General features: G+C 37.1%; 1 protein-coding gene across 4 annotated transcripts in view; it reads right to left on the bottom strand.

The window, feature by feature from the left end:
- Positions 1–409: 409 nt before the first annotated feature.
- The window catches only part of DLGAP5 (DLG associated protein 5), a 41,904-nt gene continuing 24,444 nt past the window's right edge, over positions 410–17,869 (bottom strand). Inside the window, exons 13-19 of one of the 4 annotated variants that reach the window (XM_006736463.3) lie at positions 17,402–17,494; positions 14,432–14,651; positions 10,476–10,668; positions 8,455–8,512; positions 7,438–7,681; positions 6,148–6,194; positions 410–4,148 (exon numbers count right to left, since the gene is read on the bottom strand). In XM_006736463.3, the coding sequence (XP_006736526.1) occupies positions 4,008–4,148; positions 6,148–6,194; positions 7,438–7,681; positions 8,455–8,512; positions 10,476–10,668; positions 14,432–14,651; positions 17,402–17,494 (996 nt within the window). In that variant the 3' untranslated portion in view covers positions 410–4,007. The remainder of the gene's footprint in view (positions 4,149–6,147; positions 6,195–7,437; positions 7,682–8,454; positions 8,513–10,475; positions 10,669–14,431; positions 14,652–17,401; positions 17,495–17,869) is intronic. The other 3 variants (XM_031031372.2, XM_031031373.2, XM_081830478.1) reach the window with 3 other exon arrangements.

The raw sequence follows: 17,869 nt of genomic DNA, 5'->3' as shown, positions 1-17,869 counted from the left end.
AATTCTTTTTTGTTTTTTTTTTTTTATTTGAGAGAGAAGAGAGAGAGCACAAGCAGGGGTTAGGGGCAGTGGGAGAGAGAGAAGCAGGCTCCCCACTGAGCAAGGAACCTGACGTGGGACTTGATCCCAGGACCCTGGGATCATGACCTGAGCTGAAGGCAGACACTTAACAACTAAGCCATGCAGGCGCCCCCAAAGTTCCTTTCTTGGAACTTCAGTCAGTTCCACAGATGATCATAAAGATGAAATGTGGGACATTCTCAGCTCAGGCCAGACTGGTTTTGAAATTAATGAGCATTTCTAACAGTTTTGTGTATGTGCCATTTCAGATACAAGTGCTGGTTGAATCTGACCACTTCAAGGTTGCGGTCAATGATGCTCACTTGTTGCAGTACAATCATCGGATGAAAAATCTCCAGGAAATCAGCAAACTGGGAATTTCTGGTGACATAGATCTCACCAGTGCTTCACATGCTATGATATAATCATAAAGGGGAAGATTTAAAAAAAAATGAAATTGAATATAAACCCTTACACATTGAAACTTCATGTTTCCTGACTGAAAAATTTTACCTTTATTCATCACTGTCCGTCTTGTAAATCATCCATTTAATAAACATTCTAAGAGTTTCCTGTCTTTATATGTCATTGAATTGGGGCAATTTATTCTTGATAATGCACAATGGACTCAGTGAAAAAGGAATATGTAGCAATATTAATTCTACATTAGTCTCCCAGAGTTTTCTATACTTATTACTTTTAAAGAAAATACTATTTTAACCTCTGTCTTTCAGAGTTTCATAAAAACCAGAAGATGCTACAAGGAAATCATTCCCCCATTTTCTTACTTAAGGAAGTATATATTCAGGATATGAGAAAAGCACAAAGAAAAAGTGTAGCTGTTGATGATCCACAGGCAGTTACTGTTAGCATTCTGGTATATTTCTTTTTGCTCCTTTTAACTATTTTTTCTCTCTAGACTATACTTAGCTGTTTTCAAATCCATATTTGATACCAATATGAGACAATCTTGCTGTAGGTTCTCCTGGTTTTTATGAAATCTCCATCATATTTATAGAGGAAAATTAAGCTCTTAATTAGATATATCATCAGCTTGAAAAATTTAATAGTTCCCATTGCCAACATTCTTAACCATGCCTTTCTGCCCTTCCTCATTACCAGCAGGCCCAAAGATTCATACAATTTCAAAACTAGGATGTAGTCATAGCACTTCACTTTATAAAAGAATCAAAATATTGTTTGGTCTATTTATTGTTTCTATAACACCATCTTCTCAGATACTTTTATTGTCACAAGTTGGGTTCCCCAGGAAGCAGAGATTAGAACCCAAGAGGTTTAGGGGGAAGAATCTTGAGATCAACAGCTGTTGGGATGAGAAGGCATAGGATCGGGCAGAGGGAGAAGTTGGGTATCGATGCCTCAGCCCACCCTACAGGGGTTCTGAAGCTGGGATGATCCTTTGGAGCTGTTAAGAGGGGGGACAGTCCTTTCTGTCTTCACTTCAATCAGTCAACGAATACAAGCCACCTGAGAAACGGTATGACCTCGGGAGGAGCGGCTGTCTTCCCCTGAGGTAGTTGTCACATGGGAATGATATCTGAAAGCCATCTAACAGCACTTGTAGCAATTAAAAAGACTTTCAGTCCTAAAGAGGGATGTGAGCAGTTTATTTCAAAAAACTATGTTACTTCCTTACTCCAACATTCTCATCTTGACTCTTCCACACCTATGATTAAGTGGAAAAACATAAGCTATGATAAAAAGGGGGAACTTGGGTTACACAAAATTATTTAAATCCTGAGCCTTGGTTCCTTTGTCTATAAAATGGTGGTATAATACACCTTTTGTAGGGTTACTGTGATCATTGAATAAATATTGTTTACAAAGGGCTTGCCATATAGGAGGTCCTCAACAAATGGAAATTTTTTTTTGTTTCATTTTTGGAAAGGCATTTGTTCTGCGAAGCAATAGTCTTTCCTGTATCTTTAAAGATTTTTCTAAAACCTCGTAATTCTAGAGTCCAATAGCCTAAGAACACTATCTAGATGTAGGGTATACTGATGGCTGCTTAGCCATCCATTCCCTATTTCCTAATAGTTATGGTTTTATTCAAGTATAATCCTAGATAAAATAAGGGATCCTGATTAAAGACCATATCAAATGGATAGTCAAAATATCCCCACTTCCCTCAAGAAACACTATCATATCTAAAACACACTTTGATGAACACTGAATATTAAAACATTTTATGACACTATATAAATTGATTGAATAGAAGTGAACACAAATACATACTCTTCAATTTTCAACACACTAACAATATATGTGACCCCAAAAGGATCCAACCACGGAGAAGCCAACGGCAAGGATGACAGAAACTATGAATGTAATTTTGGACCTTGATACCATCATGGAGCTGTTGATTGGAAAGTGCTTGGAATCACCCTGGCAACTTGTGCAAATAATAAACTTCCCTGTTATTAAGCCAGTTTGAGTTCACTCTACTATCACTAAACAGACAAAAGTTCTCTGAACAAGTCAACAGTACATCTTATTAAACCCACAAAAAATCATGTTTACTGACACTGTTTTTATTCTCATTTGCTATATCCTTGAGGGCAAATATTATTTTATTGTTTTGTTGTATATTGCTTTATCTATATTCTAAGTCTTTGGGTTTCTCTGCACCAACTTCTTTTGCATGCTCATATGCATGGGCCCTTAGAAAACCCTAACTTTTACGTATGTTTCTTTGTTCTGCATGGCTTGCTTGAATTATTCATTAATGGGCTGTTAAAGCTGCTTTTATCTTTTGGTAAGATTAGGTATTCTGAGAACATTCTTCTAAGCCAGCACCTCACATAGCCTAACTGCTCATATGGGCTTGATAATACTATCTTTCCCACAAGCCTAACATACCTTTCTCTGACAACAAAAGTGGATGTGTCTTCTTTTCTTTTTGAAAACCTCTAATCTTACACGTTTATAAAGCTGCTGCTTGTTTGGTGAATGCCTCCAACCCTAACTCATTTAGAGGTAGAAATAACTGGACCCAGGTCTGGTTATAAGCGTTAGCTTCTACGAGTCTTCTTGGTGCTATTATGGCCCTGTCTTCTACAATCCTATAATTAAGAGTTTTATAAAAGAGAAAATATTTCAAACACATTAAGTGATTGATACAATTCTTTTCAAGGGAAGAAGGCATTTCCTTCTAAGGCTGTCAGTTTTGTCAAGGGGAAAATGAAAAGAAAAAGGCAAAGATTTAATGGGCCCCTCTAACCGTTTAACTGTTTGAAACTGCAGCATGTAAACAACTTCAGATTCCAGAAAGCTCATTTAAAGAAACTCAGTATAGGGGCACCTGGGTGGCTCAGTCGTTAAGAGTCTGCCTTCAGCTCATGGCATGATCCCGGGGTCCTGGGATCAAGCCCCACATCGGGCTCCCTGCTCAGCAGGAAGCCTGCTTCTCCCTCTCCCACTTCCCCTGCTTGTGTTCCCTCTCTCGCTGTGTCTCTCTCTGTCAAATAAATAAAATCTTTAAAAAAAAAAAAAAAAGAAACTCAGTATACTCTGAAAAATGCAATATGCAAAGCTGTTCAATATCAACAAATTTAAGAGTCCAAACTAAGAGAGTATAAAAAGATGCAAATATTTCTGTCAAAGTTTAATACTATATTTTGATTAAACTGAAGAATGTTCATATGCTCTAAGTACACTTAGCTTTAAGTTTATACATTTTAAACAAGAGAGGTGAGGTAAAGTACACTTTTTATTCTGCATAGTTAATGTACAAAATATCCCCACTTCCCTCGAGAAACACTATCATATCTAAAACACACTTCGATGAACACTGAATATTAAAACATTTTATGACACTATATAAATTAACTAGAAGTGAACACAAATACATACTCTTCAATTTTCAATATGCTAACAATATATCACATTGATAATATGAAGAAAAATATGTGGATTTATTTTTAAATTCAAAATTCTTCTGGTTGTTCATCATGGAGGGGCCTTAGAGGTGAAAAGGTAATCAAGTTACCACCAAAGGAAATGTGTCTGGCATGATCTTGATGTCTCCTCTCCACCTGAGTGAATGTATTACTGCAGTTTAGGCCTGGCTAGAGAATAAATTCAGAGAAGTCACTAAATCAAGGGTTTCACCAATTGAGCCTTCAACACTGCAAGTTAATAGTAGGTTAATTAATAACATAAATTTCTATATATAGTAATAAAACTATTAATAGCACAATGAGTTTGCTACTTACCAGTGGATCTAATTTCAAATATATACTTTTTTTTAATTGAAAAGGTGTATTAGGCACATATGCCTTAAAGGTGACTAGTAATATGTAAATTGACTTCAGCAGTATATGTAGGATGAATAAAATTAAGACCATATCTTAAGCCATTTACACAGATTCCACAAATCCTAATCCATATAACTCACTTACTAGGCTTTTTACTAATGTGATCCTACTCGGATCCTTTTCTTTGTTCCCCCTCCAGCCCTATTTCAGGTTCAAGTGATGCTATAGAAGCAAGTAATAATTTGGTTCTAAAATAGACAGGTGGACCTACAAAAAATAAAATTAAAAAGTCTGAGTTCTAATATTTATGAAAGTGGAAAAGAATTCATAGGGAGTACCAAGACTTGTCAACTAGATAATGTATAAGATAACTGAAACACTTTTAATCATAATATTAGTATAAAACAAAATGTTATGATATATTACATTCCAAATTTATTTGGAATATCCTATATTATCAGAACCAAGCATTCAGAGTTCAGATCTGAGAACAGGATTAAATCAGATTTATATCAATTGGCCTTAGGCTGAAATCCCTGACTCTAAGATCAAGAAAGCAGACTACAGGTCACACTGACACACTTCATTCTGCTCCTGAGACAAAGGCAGCCCAGAAGCCTGGACATGAAGAGAAGCCAACATATACAGAGGTCCTTAAGGAATTAGTGGCTTTGAAAATAATGAAAATAACGAAAGCCAACATATACAGAGGTCCTTAAGGAATTAGTGGCTTAAGGAAGCCAAGCATTTGCCAGGCTTTATGAGGTTAACAAAAATTATTGCTTTTATCCTACATTTGCCTTAATGAATTTTTTATATTCTGAGATCAAAGATTAGCAAACCAAGGCCATTTCCTGACCCATTTTAGCAATTGGCTCTGGAAAATTTCAAGGTAAGGCTATAAACCAGGGTTGTCAAACTGGCTACACATTAGAATCACCTGATAAAGGTCCTACTCCAGACTGCTGAAATAAAAATATCTGGGGGTAGGGCTGAAAAGCAATGCTGTTAAGAGTAGACAAGAGAGCACTATTTCATTCATGCCACAGTGCCCCCATCCACCAATATGAATCAGACAGCTCTGCCTAGAGAGGAATTTACAGACAATAAGGGAAAGAGATTCCTAAAATTATGTTTTAGGAATATAACATATTCATATTATATTCCTAATAAGAGATAATAAGTGTGTGCATTGTGCACATAGATATATATATCTATATATAAATTAATATGGGAGAGATGAGAGCTTTTCCAGGAGGGCCTCACAGAAGGGCTAAGGTTTGAACTAGATGTAGAGGCAAGAGGTCACCAAAAGTAAAGCTGGGGAGCCTCCAAATAAAATACTAGGACATATCTATATATCTATGTATATAGATATAGTAATCCAAAAGAATTAAAATGAAAATAACCAGTGATGACTGAAGGTAGGATAGACGTTATCTTCCCAACTGCACGTTTCTAAAGGCAGAAACCTTGCCTTATTTTTTCTTACATCACTTAGCAATACCTAGCATAACCTAAGCTACAATTAGATATTTAAGTATTCAACCAATATGTCATAACAAATTTGATACCTAAATTATATAGGGAAATAAATCTTCAGAATGTAGTATTAAAACATGCTATATTTTAAAGTTTATAAACATGATATTTTTTCCCATTTTGAGAAAAATGAGTAACAAATGGATTTCATAGTAAATAACATGTAAATTTTAAACCAACTTTTACACAAACTGAAAAGTGAATAAACCATTTTATAAAACAGATCTAGAATATAAAGCAATTTTTCAAATTAAGTTGGAAAACTTACCGAATCAAGAAGATGGCATTCAGTAGTGAGACTTTTAATATCAAATACTGAAAAAACAAAACAAAACAAAACAAAAAACCCCAACTTTTACCTTTTTAAATATCCTCGCAGTCAAGGGTTGTTAGAAATGGACAAAAATGATGAAAAGCTCCCTATGAAATGCTAAGACAAAAATATAGGTCATCTTGTGCTATAGCATTTAAAAAAAAATTTTTTTTAAGATGGATTTAATTTATTTATTTTTGCGAGGGGGGGCACGAGCAGGGATGGGGGCAGAAGGAGAAGCAGACTCTCCGTTGAACAGGGAGCCCAATGCCAGATTCAATCCCGGGACCCTGGGATCATGACCTGAGCCGAAGGCAGACGCTTAACCGACTGAGCCACCCAGGTGCCCATGCTATAGCATTTTTTAAAACGTACTTAAATTTTTTTTAATTAAAATTCTCATCCTGAAATTCAGTATAAAAAGAGTCTTCTATAAACAAATCTCATGCTTGCAATATTAAAGGTACCATGAGTATCCAGGTTGGTGAATATGTGGAGATTTGGGGAGAGTGGTGCATTTGGAAGGTATGGAAGCTCTGTATCCTTTCCCCATACCTTGCCCTATGCATCTCTTTCACATGGTTATTTCTGAGTTATATCCTTTTATAATAAACAGGTAACATACTAAGGTTGGAAAAAAAAGGTACCCCAAAGATGCTAGGTGAAGAACACAGCTGGAGTACATTAAACGTCTGGCCAAGGTTACAGTTTATTTTGCCTTAGTCCCCAGCCAGAACAGCACCACTGAGTAGCAGATGAAAATAGTAGGCGAAACTATCACACATTATACTATAACAAAAGTCCAAGAGCCATTTCCTATTGCAGAACAATCACAACAAAGTAGATAGGAAAAGGCATTATGAAAGAAAAATAGGGCATCTTAAAGAAAGCTTTGAGGATGTGTGTCGACAAAGAGGTAAACTAAAAAAATAAACTTCGGGGAATTTCTCTGAATTTTCACAAACAATGAAGAATCCAAATAGGTCTAATGTAAAATGCTACTTATTTCCAAAATGGATTAGTAGCCATTAATAAGTTTAATAGGTATACTTCCAAAGGTCTGAGGAGGACAGTGGGATACTATATAACATGTACTGATTCTTAGAAGGTATTTCTTGTGAATGCCCAATTTTTCAACCTTTACTCTTAGAAACTGGTACCCAGAAGTATTCACAATAATCTATGTTTTAGTCCAAGTTCATTTATTTAACAAAGCCTCATCTAAATAAATTTCAAAGACCTCACCTGACTGAGAAATTTTAGTCTTCTCTTCCTGTAAGATGTCATTTTGTGATGGTATATTTTCAGGGCTGCTCATCAAAACATCCTGTGCTGTAACTAAAGAATGTAGTTCCATTCCTTCTACAACATCTGGAATTTCTTCCTTTTTATTAGTATTAATATCATCTGCCACTTCACCAGCAAGTAGAGGCAAATTCATTCTTTCACTGGGTAAACAATCCATCTCAAAGTTTATCTTGTTTGCATCCTGAAAGTAAAAAATGTTTTTACATTTAATTACCAAAAATTGGAAAAAATAGAAAAAAGTCTTGTTGCAGTTAAAAATAAAAACAGTAGAATGACATTTCGAACACAGGCTAAAGAACACTGTAAATCTTACTATCTTGCTTCTTGAACAATTAGTTCAAAGAGTATTATAGCAATGGTATGATTGAAGGAAAGCTTCTCAGCAAGTGTCTATGATATTCCAGTTCAGTGACTGGCAAACATTTTTTTGTGAAGGGCCAGATGCTAAATATTTTAGGCTTTGTGAACCACAGAATCTTGGCCACAACTACTCAACTGTACCATTGTACTGCAAAGCAGCCAGATATAATACATAAGTATGGCTGTGTTATAATAAAACTTTATTTAAAAAAATAATCTTGATGTGAGTTAAAGAACACAAAATGGCACTATGGTTTCAAACAAGACAAAGGCCTTTAAAACAAGAAGTATCGGGACGCCTGGGTGGCTCAGTCGGTTAAGCGTCTGCCTTCAGCTCAGGTCATGATCCCAGGGTCCCAGGATCGAGTCCCACATCAGGTTCCTTGCTCAGCAGGGAGCCTGCTTCTCCCTCTGCTTGTGCTCTTTCTCTCTCTGACAAATAAATAAATAAAATCTTTAAAAAAAAATAAAAAAAACAAGAAGTATCATTTTAATGACTGGTTTAGATTTCCAATGGAAATTCTGGGAGTTGCTTATGGAGTTACTACATATAACCACATAAATTGCTATCTACTATACTGGAGTAGGGCTTACATAATTTACTTCAATTAAATCTTGTAATCCAGGACACTGAGCATCTTCTATGTTGTTCCTAAAAAAGAAAAAAGTAGATAATCAGATAATTAAACATACTGCTATCTTTTTACTTGTGTTTTAATATTATCCTTCATGGGTCAAAGATGGAGCCTGGTCCAAGATCAGACCTGGTCCAAAGAAGTTAGTTTTGGACTACAGCTATAGCAGCAAGACTAGATGAACTCTTCCTCAGAAAGTTCACAGCCTGTTACCATGCTGCTCAGTCCACCAGCAATCTTTTGAATCTCGCCAACTCCAGAGCTATATACATAGTAGGGAAAGGTTAGAATAAAGCCAACTCCTGGGGGGTCAAAGTAACAACTCAGTTATTGTGTAGTTGGAGTTGACTACATTACTTGTTAGTTATAGCTTAACATATTCTAATCTTGAAGTCTGTAACTTTATTTCATTAAAAATACCTGTCTCAACCCTTGCAAGTCATTTTTTTTTTTTTAAATATCCTATTTTTCTAGTTTTCAACTCCACTTCACCTTCACTGCACAAAGTTATGTGTAAGATGCTCTTTCATGACTATTTTTGGGAATTAAGTAAAAAAATTTTAAAGAATACTTATAGTATCTTTTAAATATAATTATGGATCTTCTTAGCACAAGATAATAAACTAGAGGATATATATAAAGTAAAGCAACTGGCATTTAAGAAATGACAATAAATTGGTATTTTATCATCCAGATATTTCTAGAATATCTAAAATATTTAGTTCTCACAAAGGCTAAATATACCTTGGTTTATACTAAAAATTTGAAATTTTAAAATTTGTTCCATGAAATATTTAAGAGCATAAACTTTCATTTGTTTCCTCTATTTCAATTCATAAAGTGTTCTTTTATTTTTTTGACAACCTTCTTTGCTATAATGATGGAGTATTCAATGCTATCCCATCTCCAGATTAATAATAAAACCAATAGTCTTCTCTTGGCTCCAGACTACAATTTTATTTTCTACTTACCTTAAAGTATCTTTTTCCTATCAGATTTCTGGTACATTTATGTTCCAGGAACAAGGACTGTATAGATAATTTTGGTGCATTTGTGCAGAGGCAGTCCTCTGCAGCAGAAAGAATAGAGGCAGCATCCAGTTTTACCAATTATAAGCTGAAAATGGGTAAGTCACTAACTTTTCAAGTCTTCTCACTTGAAAAATGGGCAACTAGTACCTCACAGGGTTGTTTTGAAGATGAAATGAGATAATACCTGTTCATAACCTAGAACCACATCTAGCGCATAATTCTTCAGGACACATAAGCTCTCCCTTATTTATGCAAGATAGCAATCTCAAGGCATTTTCGATAGAGGCTGGCACAAAAGTGCCTACCTCTCAAGGACCCTGTAGGGAAGTACTGGCACTGCTGTTTCGTAAATGATGAACCTGAAGCTAAGTGAGTTAATTAAAGTCCCGAAGTTTCACAGCTAGTATGCCATAGAACTGGTTTTGAACTCAGACCTGCCAAGCACCAAAGTTGTACTGTGTTTAGCACCAAACAACATTGTATTGTTTCTTTTCTTCTTAGTTCTGGAGAATTTACTTTGCACACCTAAATATAACCAATAATCAATATGAAATTGTAAGCCTTAATTCTCTCATTTAGAAAATAGAAGCATTTCTTACACATTACAGGGTCATTGTGAAATCTAATTAAAAATATAGGTCTTGCATATTTTACCAGGCTAACAATCCGAAATGATATTTAATGTCAGCATCTGTTATGCTTCTTTTTTAAAGACTTAATTACTTATTTTTAGAGAGAAAGAGAGAGTGCACGCGTCTGTGCACGTGTATGAGTGGGCAGAGGGAGAGAATCCTCAAGCGGACTCTCTACTGAGCACAGAGCCTGATGCAGGGCTGGATCCCACCACGCGTGGGATCATGACCTGAGTCTAAACCAAGAGTTGGACACTTAGCCACCCAAGCACCCCAGCATCTGTTACACTCTTAACAACAACACATGAAAGAAATACCTGTTTTTAGGAATAGTTGAAAGCAAAGTCTCCTTATCAACATGCTCACTTTTGGTACTTTGAGGATCAGGATTCTGTGATGACATAGTTTGTCTTAGATGGTCCATCTCAGCCCTGCTCTCAGACACAGCTTTGCTGACAGACTTAGGTGTCCTAAGTCTTTGAGAAAGACGTTCAGAAGAGATAGAAACTCCTAGAAGATGAGAGAAATCATCTCAATATCAAAAAGCTCTTTCATTCACTTTTCATTATATCCAGGAAGACAGTGCAAGTTCTTCCTATTACCCTACCAACTAGCTTCTTCCATAATATGTTTTTTAAAGAAAAATGCCTGTGACTTTCAGTTCAAGATAGTATTGAACACACACATTAGATTCTGTTTCCTCTTAACATCCCACTACTATAAGCAGTAAAAGAGATCATCTTAAAAGGCAGAACATTACAAGGACAAAGAGTGCCCCCCTTTTTTTTACTCAGCAGCTTTTAATTTTTTTTAAAGATTTTATTTATTTACTTATTTGAGAGAGAGACAGTTCGTGCACACTTGCTGGAGGGGGTGGGGCAGAGGGAGAAGCAGAGTCCCCTCTGAGCAGGGAGCTCGAGATGGGGCTCAATCCCAGGACCCTGAGATAATGACCTGAGCCAAAGGCAGACACTTAACTGACTGAACCACCCAGGCGCTCCTACTCAGCTTTTTAAATTTGGACAAAGGGAACTAAAAAAAGAGACAATAATAAACAGAGAATTTTGGAAGTTGTAATGTAGATGAGTGAGTGGGATAATATTTAGTAGACCCCAGAAAATAATTTCTAAGCCACCAGTCACCAGTTAGGAAAGAGGAGAATTAACCCGATTTATACCACAGCATCCTTCAAAAGAATTGGTGTCCTCAAGTATGTCTGGAAGCAGAGATGAAAAGGGAGCTAAAAACAGGAAGATCGGTTCAAAGTCAGTTTAAAGAACAAATGGAGCCCTTTCCTCATTTTGCACAGGTAGGCGACTGTCAACATGCCACCCCCTCCCCCCCACCACCCAAACCAGAAATCTAGAGACGCTTATTTTATGAAAAGGTGAAAGAGAAGGTCCCTGGCTTAAGGGATACCAGGTAAGGTTGAGAGATTGGTACTATATGGAAAAAAGGGGATCACAAACAAACTGTTGAGACGCTTAGTTTTTTCCCTCCCACCTGGCTCCTGAAAGGCTGACAGCCAGAATTATATTCTCCAGGCAGCAGACTGGACGAATCTTTTCTGGGGAACCCGGCTAGCCCATAAGAAAAGAATTAAATAGCCTGGTGATGGGTATTAAAGAGGGCATGTATTGAATGGAGCACTGGGTGTTATACGCAAACAATGAATCATGGAACATTACATCAAAAACTAATTTGTAAAGTATGGTGATTAACATAACATAATAAAATAAAATTAAAAAAAAGAATATAGTGATGTATAGATTCCTAGCACTATGGCACAACTAAATCACCCCATAGTAAAGCCCCCATTACCCACATGCTACTGGGCAGAGACCTGTTCTTAACCACAAGCAGGCAGTGAATGATCACCAGACACCCAAGGAAAGCCTCCAAAACAAGAGATGGAAACCAAAACCAAACAAATGAAAGTTTCTTGGAACAAATACTGACTGTACAGGGGAAAGAAAACATAAAAGCTATCATTAACATCCTCAGAAAGGTAAGACAGTGCACTTACCAAACTAGTACAAAATGTTATAAAATGGAACATTCCGAGAATGAGAAAGAGTTCTTGGGAATTTAAACCATGAGAGCAAAACTAAAAAATAAAAACAACAACCATGAGAGCCAACATGAAAGTTGAGGAAATAAGGAAGTAAAAAACAAGTACAGGAAAAATTATGAAAATAGTCTATTTACCAGGAAAAAAATAAAATAGATGTTTCTGAAAAGATAGATTAGAGAGGACCGACTAAGGAGAGTAAATCCAAGGAACAATTCACACACACACAAAAATCTACACAACCTGAGAAAAAAAAAAAAAATCTACACAGTCGAACATCTCAAGACTCCAAGACTCCTCTAAGAACTAAAAGTGGTTGGGGCGCCTGGGTGGCTCAGTCGGTAAGCGTCTGCCTTCGACTCAGGTCATGATCCCGGGGTCCTGGGATGGAGTCCTGCATCCGGGCTCCCTGCACAGCAGGGAGCCTGCTTCTCCCTCTCTGCCTGCCACCCCCCCTGCTTGTGTACTCTCTCTCTGACAAATAAATAAAACCTTAAAAAAAAAAAAAAAAAGAAAAGTGGGGGTGCCTGGGTGGCTCAGTCATTGGGCATCTGCCTTCGGCTCAGGTCGTGATCCCAGGGTCCTGGGATCGAGCCCCGCATTGGACTCCCTGCTTGGCGGGAAGCCTGCTTCTCCCTCTTGTGTTCCCTCTCTCACTGTGTCTCTATCAAATAAATAAATAAATAAATAAATAAATAAATAAATAAAATCTTAAAAAAAAGAAGTGGTTGCCTCTAGGGAGTGACAAATGGGGTGAGAGGGGCTTCTTGGGGGACTTCTGCTCTGTAACAAGCCTCATACAAACCATGTGCTCTGGAACTAAAACTCAGTTTTAACAAGATAGATTTGGACCATAAACCTTAATCTCCCCAGTCCTAAAGGCCAAGTCGGGTACATGAAAGAATAGCGGCAATGAGTTCCTTGGGAAGTTAGCAGCAAGGAGCCATGTTACTAGCAGGAGGCAATTCCTGGGTTCGTAGGAAAAGCAGCTGCTTAGAGTAAAGGATACAAACCAGACCACACCAGATGTGATAGCTAAACTGACAGGAAGGTTATAATATAGTTGAGGTGATAAATTTACATTTTAACGTAAATACTGGATAGCAGCTCAAGTTTATGTTCAGAAAATTTCCCCGTGGACACAGTTAAATAATAGGGAAAAAATATTCGTTCAGCTGATAGGTACCTGAAGAGGACTTGGCCCCTTTCTCCTTGAAAACAAACATCTAGCACTTAAAGCACTGATAGAAGCGTCCACCGAGATTTACAGAAGAGATTACTTCAGCTATGACCTCTCATCACATGGCTTATAAATAAATAATTTTCATCTATATATAGAAATTCAATCTAATAAAGACAACCTATGACAAATAGGTATTGAAAAATCATTAAGAGGGCGCCTGGGTGGCTCCGTTGTTAAGCGTCTGCCTTCGGCTCAGATCATGATCCCAGGGTCCTGGGATCGAGCCCCGCATCAGGCTCCCTGCTCCGCGGGAAGCGTGCTTCTCCCTCTCCCACTCCCCCTGCTTGTGTTCCCTCTCTTGCTGTGTCTCTCTGTGTCAAATAAATATAAATAAAATCTTTAAAAAAAAAAAGAAAAATCATAAGAAGATCAGAGTTAGAAATCAGTTAGAAAATCATAAGAAGAATGGTTTCTTGAAGTATTAAAAGCTGGTTTCACTGGAATATTTTTAAATCAGGAAATTAGTGTATTTACTGTGTCTCATAAAATCTGAGCAGACGTTTTAAATACAAATGAAAATTAAACCAAACTCCACTTTCCATAAGCTTCATTTTAAAGCACACCTAAAGAAGGGCGAGGGTTTGATGCCTGAGATGCTTTGCATCTTAAATTCCAATCCAACTAACTAACCTGAAGAAAACCACCTAACTTCTTATGCTTCCATCATGTGCCTTACCTCTTGGGACCCTGTGACCTACCTCACAGTATTGTGGGGTTAAGTGGTAGTAACAGACGTGAAATCGCTTAGAAAATGTAAGAGCCATTTTAGAAGATACAGCACACTTAAAGTAATCTAATCATACACATCCACACATGCCTTGTATGTGAGTGAGCATGTAGTCTATTTTCCAGACTCAGAGAGTTTGTAGGTCTTCATATGAAAACTATTTTTGACCTCTTATACAAGCTCCCATCCAACCCAAATATTTCTCTCAAGGAGTCTTAGCAGAAAAACTAACCTGAGAAGGATTTAACAGGACTTTCGATTCTGAAAAATCCAGCATCAAACACTATTTTATCAACTTCCTTTGGCATTACAAAGGTCGCTGCCTCCGCAGTTTCCTCCTGCTTCATCCTCTCTCTCATTGCATTTTTTATGGCCGCGAGGCGATTTCTAGCTGCAATTCTTCCACCATCATCCTGTTTGGGCTTACTTGCTACCCCTGAGACCACTTTCTTCTGCAAAGAGAAATTATGACATGTATTAAAGCTACTTGTTATCATCTTACAAGAAAAACAAAGCATACAAAAAATATTTAACACATTCATCATACACTAATCAGATTCCTCGTATGTGCTAAAAATGCTGGGGGCCAAAAGGTAAAGGACAAAGCCCCTGCCCTCGAGGACTTCACAGCTTACGGAAGGGCTAGATATAGACACTAAGAATAATAAATGTCATGATACAGACAAAATCAGACAGCTATGAGAGAACACAAGGCTATCACCTAAATCAATCTTCAGAGTTCCCGAGAAAGGCTGACAGGAGGTAGCCCCTGAGCTGGAATCACAGTTAGCCAAGCTACAAGATGGAGTGAGGACAGGACTGGGTGCAGAGAACAGCGTATTTGCAAAGCCGGAAGTGAAAGAAATTGCAGAGGAGCTGGGAGGAGGTAAGCAACAGCTAGATTATAAAATCCCTTGCAGGTAACCATTTCTACATTTATACAGAGGACAAAGGAATAGAGCTTATAGATGATTTTTAACCAGGAGATTAACATTATCAGCTTTGTGATTCAGAAAAGTCATTCTGTCTACAGCCCAGAGAAGCGACTGGAGGGTTACAAGCCAGTTAGGAAGGAGACTACTGCACTGATACTGGAAAAAGATGACAGCAGTTAGATTAAGGAGGAAAAATGGAAAAACAAGAAAGGCTTCAAGAGATATTTAAGGGGGCAAATTGAGAGGACTTAGCAATCTATTGGATGTGTGTGGGGTAGAGATGGTGAAACAGAGAAAGGACTAAAGAAGATAGCCAGGTTTCTACCTTGGACACCTAGTGAGATGCCAATACCATTCTCTGAGACAGAAACAGTGATGTGTGTGCAGATGACTTCAGTTTGGGACATACTGATTTTAAGGTACATGGAGTCAGGATATATAAACCTAGAGCTTAGCAGTAAGTGTGGTTTGAAATACAGATTTGGGACTCATCACAGGATGGGTAAGACTGTACAGGGAGAACGTGGAAGGAAAAAACAGAGTTGAGGTAGGAATGTGAATATCACAAACATATAAGGGATAAATGGAAAAACAAACTGCAAACATGACTGAAGAATGGGCACAGAGGCAGGAGGAAAATCAGAATATAATTTTAAGAAGGAGGGACTCAGCCATGTTTAATCCTGCAGAGGGATTGGATTTTATAAGTATCTAATAATTCAGCAACTAGAGAATCAATACCCTTGGTGATAACTGTTCTAGAGGCAAAGAGAGGGGTGAAGCTGAATTGCAGTGAGTTGGAGAGATAAGCGAGAACCAAAATAGTAGCAACAGAGTATGGACAACTTTTTCTGGAAGCTTGTCTGTGATTGGGAGTAGGGAACATCACAAGTTGTTTTTTTCTTTAATGGAAACAAAGATAAGACCCTTAAACATGTCTAAAAACTGATGGAAAAGAGAGGGGAAAGGAGAAAACAAGGCTAACTGATGGAATGAGAGATCAACGAATAAGAGGTCAGAGGTAAGGGTATCAAGTATAGGTAATAGTTTTAGTTTATTTGTTCCGTAATCTTAACAATAGCCTGTAGAATAAAGTAAGAGGAGAGAGAGACACCTGGTGATAAGGGACGGAATTACAAGGCTCTGACCGAATGCTGTACTGACAGCCATTATCTGCAGCACTGATGATATTATGTTTCCAGGACCAGGTACTCAATAAGAAATACCCACAGTGGCTTCAAAATGTTCCAGCATTCTTCACTGTTTAATAGATCTGAAATCCATTCATTTAATTTCGTCACAAAATGACGCTGTAATAGGTTCTTTTAATATTCTATCATCTTAAACTCCTACGATAGGATTTGAAACAGATCTTACTTGGATTACATAAGAATAAAGCACAAATTTAGAAATCTGATTCTACAACCAAAGGTATTTTTCTAAAATATAAAGAAAAACTGGCAACACTGTAAGGTGGTTTGAGAAGCATTCATCTGACCAAAAACTTTTGAGTTCAAAATATTACTAGAAACAAACAGACAAGAATGGAATCTTATCATGTTAACAAAGCAAATTTTACAGAGAAAATAAGAAAATTTATAAGGTAAAGCATAGGGAAGAAGATAGATGTTCTAAAGAGAGATTGTTCCTCTCTGCTATTCAATTCTTTCATTTTGAAATAAATCACTCAAAAGAGTATATAAAACAGAGAGGTGGCAGAGCCTACTGATTAAGAACACAGATTCTGGAATGAGAAAGTCTGGCCTTGAAAGCCAGCTCCCCCTTTGGCAAGTGATTTCTGGATGTCAGTTTCCTCAACTGTAAAATGGGGAGAACAGAACCCACTTCACAGGATTGTTGTGATGATTAAATGAGTTTATACAAGTAAAAACATGGAACAGAACTTGGCACAGACTACACATTATATAAATTATGTAGTACTACTACTATAATTACAACAAAATGGAGATGCACAGTTTGAAGTATAAAACAAACATGCAGATACCCACTGTTTAGTAACTTAGAAGCCCGCTAGGTGTCTCAATTCAATTACAGCCCCTCATCCCTTCAGAAATAACACTAAATTTAGTTTTGACCATTTCCTTATTCTTTCTTCAAAGGCAATCAGGACATGTAAGTGATATATGGAACTTTATTTGTAAAAAGATGAAACATCTGAAGCTAAATATTTTTAAAGCTTAAAAATAAAAATTTGTTAAAGTAGAAGAGTCTGTATTAGAAATTTGGATATAAAACCACAAACTTACCCGAACAACTTTTTTGCTTATATTATTATTGTTCTGCCATCCAGATTCCTCAAGTTTGGTCAAATTGTTGAATTTTTGGTTTACATCTTCTATCTGTTAATAAATAAAGCACAAGTTTATCAGATTAAAGCTAACTTTATTAAAATGAAAAGCTAATGAATTTAAGCTTCAGTAAAAATCGAGAATGGTGACTTGGACTGGTGGCATATAAATTAGACTAAGTCATTCTCAATTTAGTATTCAAATCAAGCTTTTTTTTTTTCTCTTTTTTAAGGATTTTATTTATTTATTTGACAGAGAGAGAGCACAGCAGGGGGAGTGGCAGGCAGAGGGAGAAGCAGGCTCCCTATGGAGCAGGGAGCCAATGCGGGGCTCGATCCCAGGACTCAGGGATCATGACCTCAGCCGAAGGCAGATGCTCAACCATTTGAGCCACCCAGGCGTCCCCCCAAAAAAAGAATTCTTATG

Source organism: Leptonychotes weddellii, chromosome 9, assembly GCF_054177405.1.
Source record: "Leptonychotes weddellii isolate Sample4059 chromosome 9, ASM5417740v2, whole genome shotgun sequence".
Classification (NCBI taxonomy): Eukaryota; Metazoa; Chordata; class Mammalia; order Carnivora; family Phocidae; genus Leptonychotes; species Leptonychotes weddellii.
The sequence above is the reverse complement of the archived record's forward strand: the minus strand, read 5'-3'. Positions and strand labels throughout refer to the sequence as shown.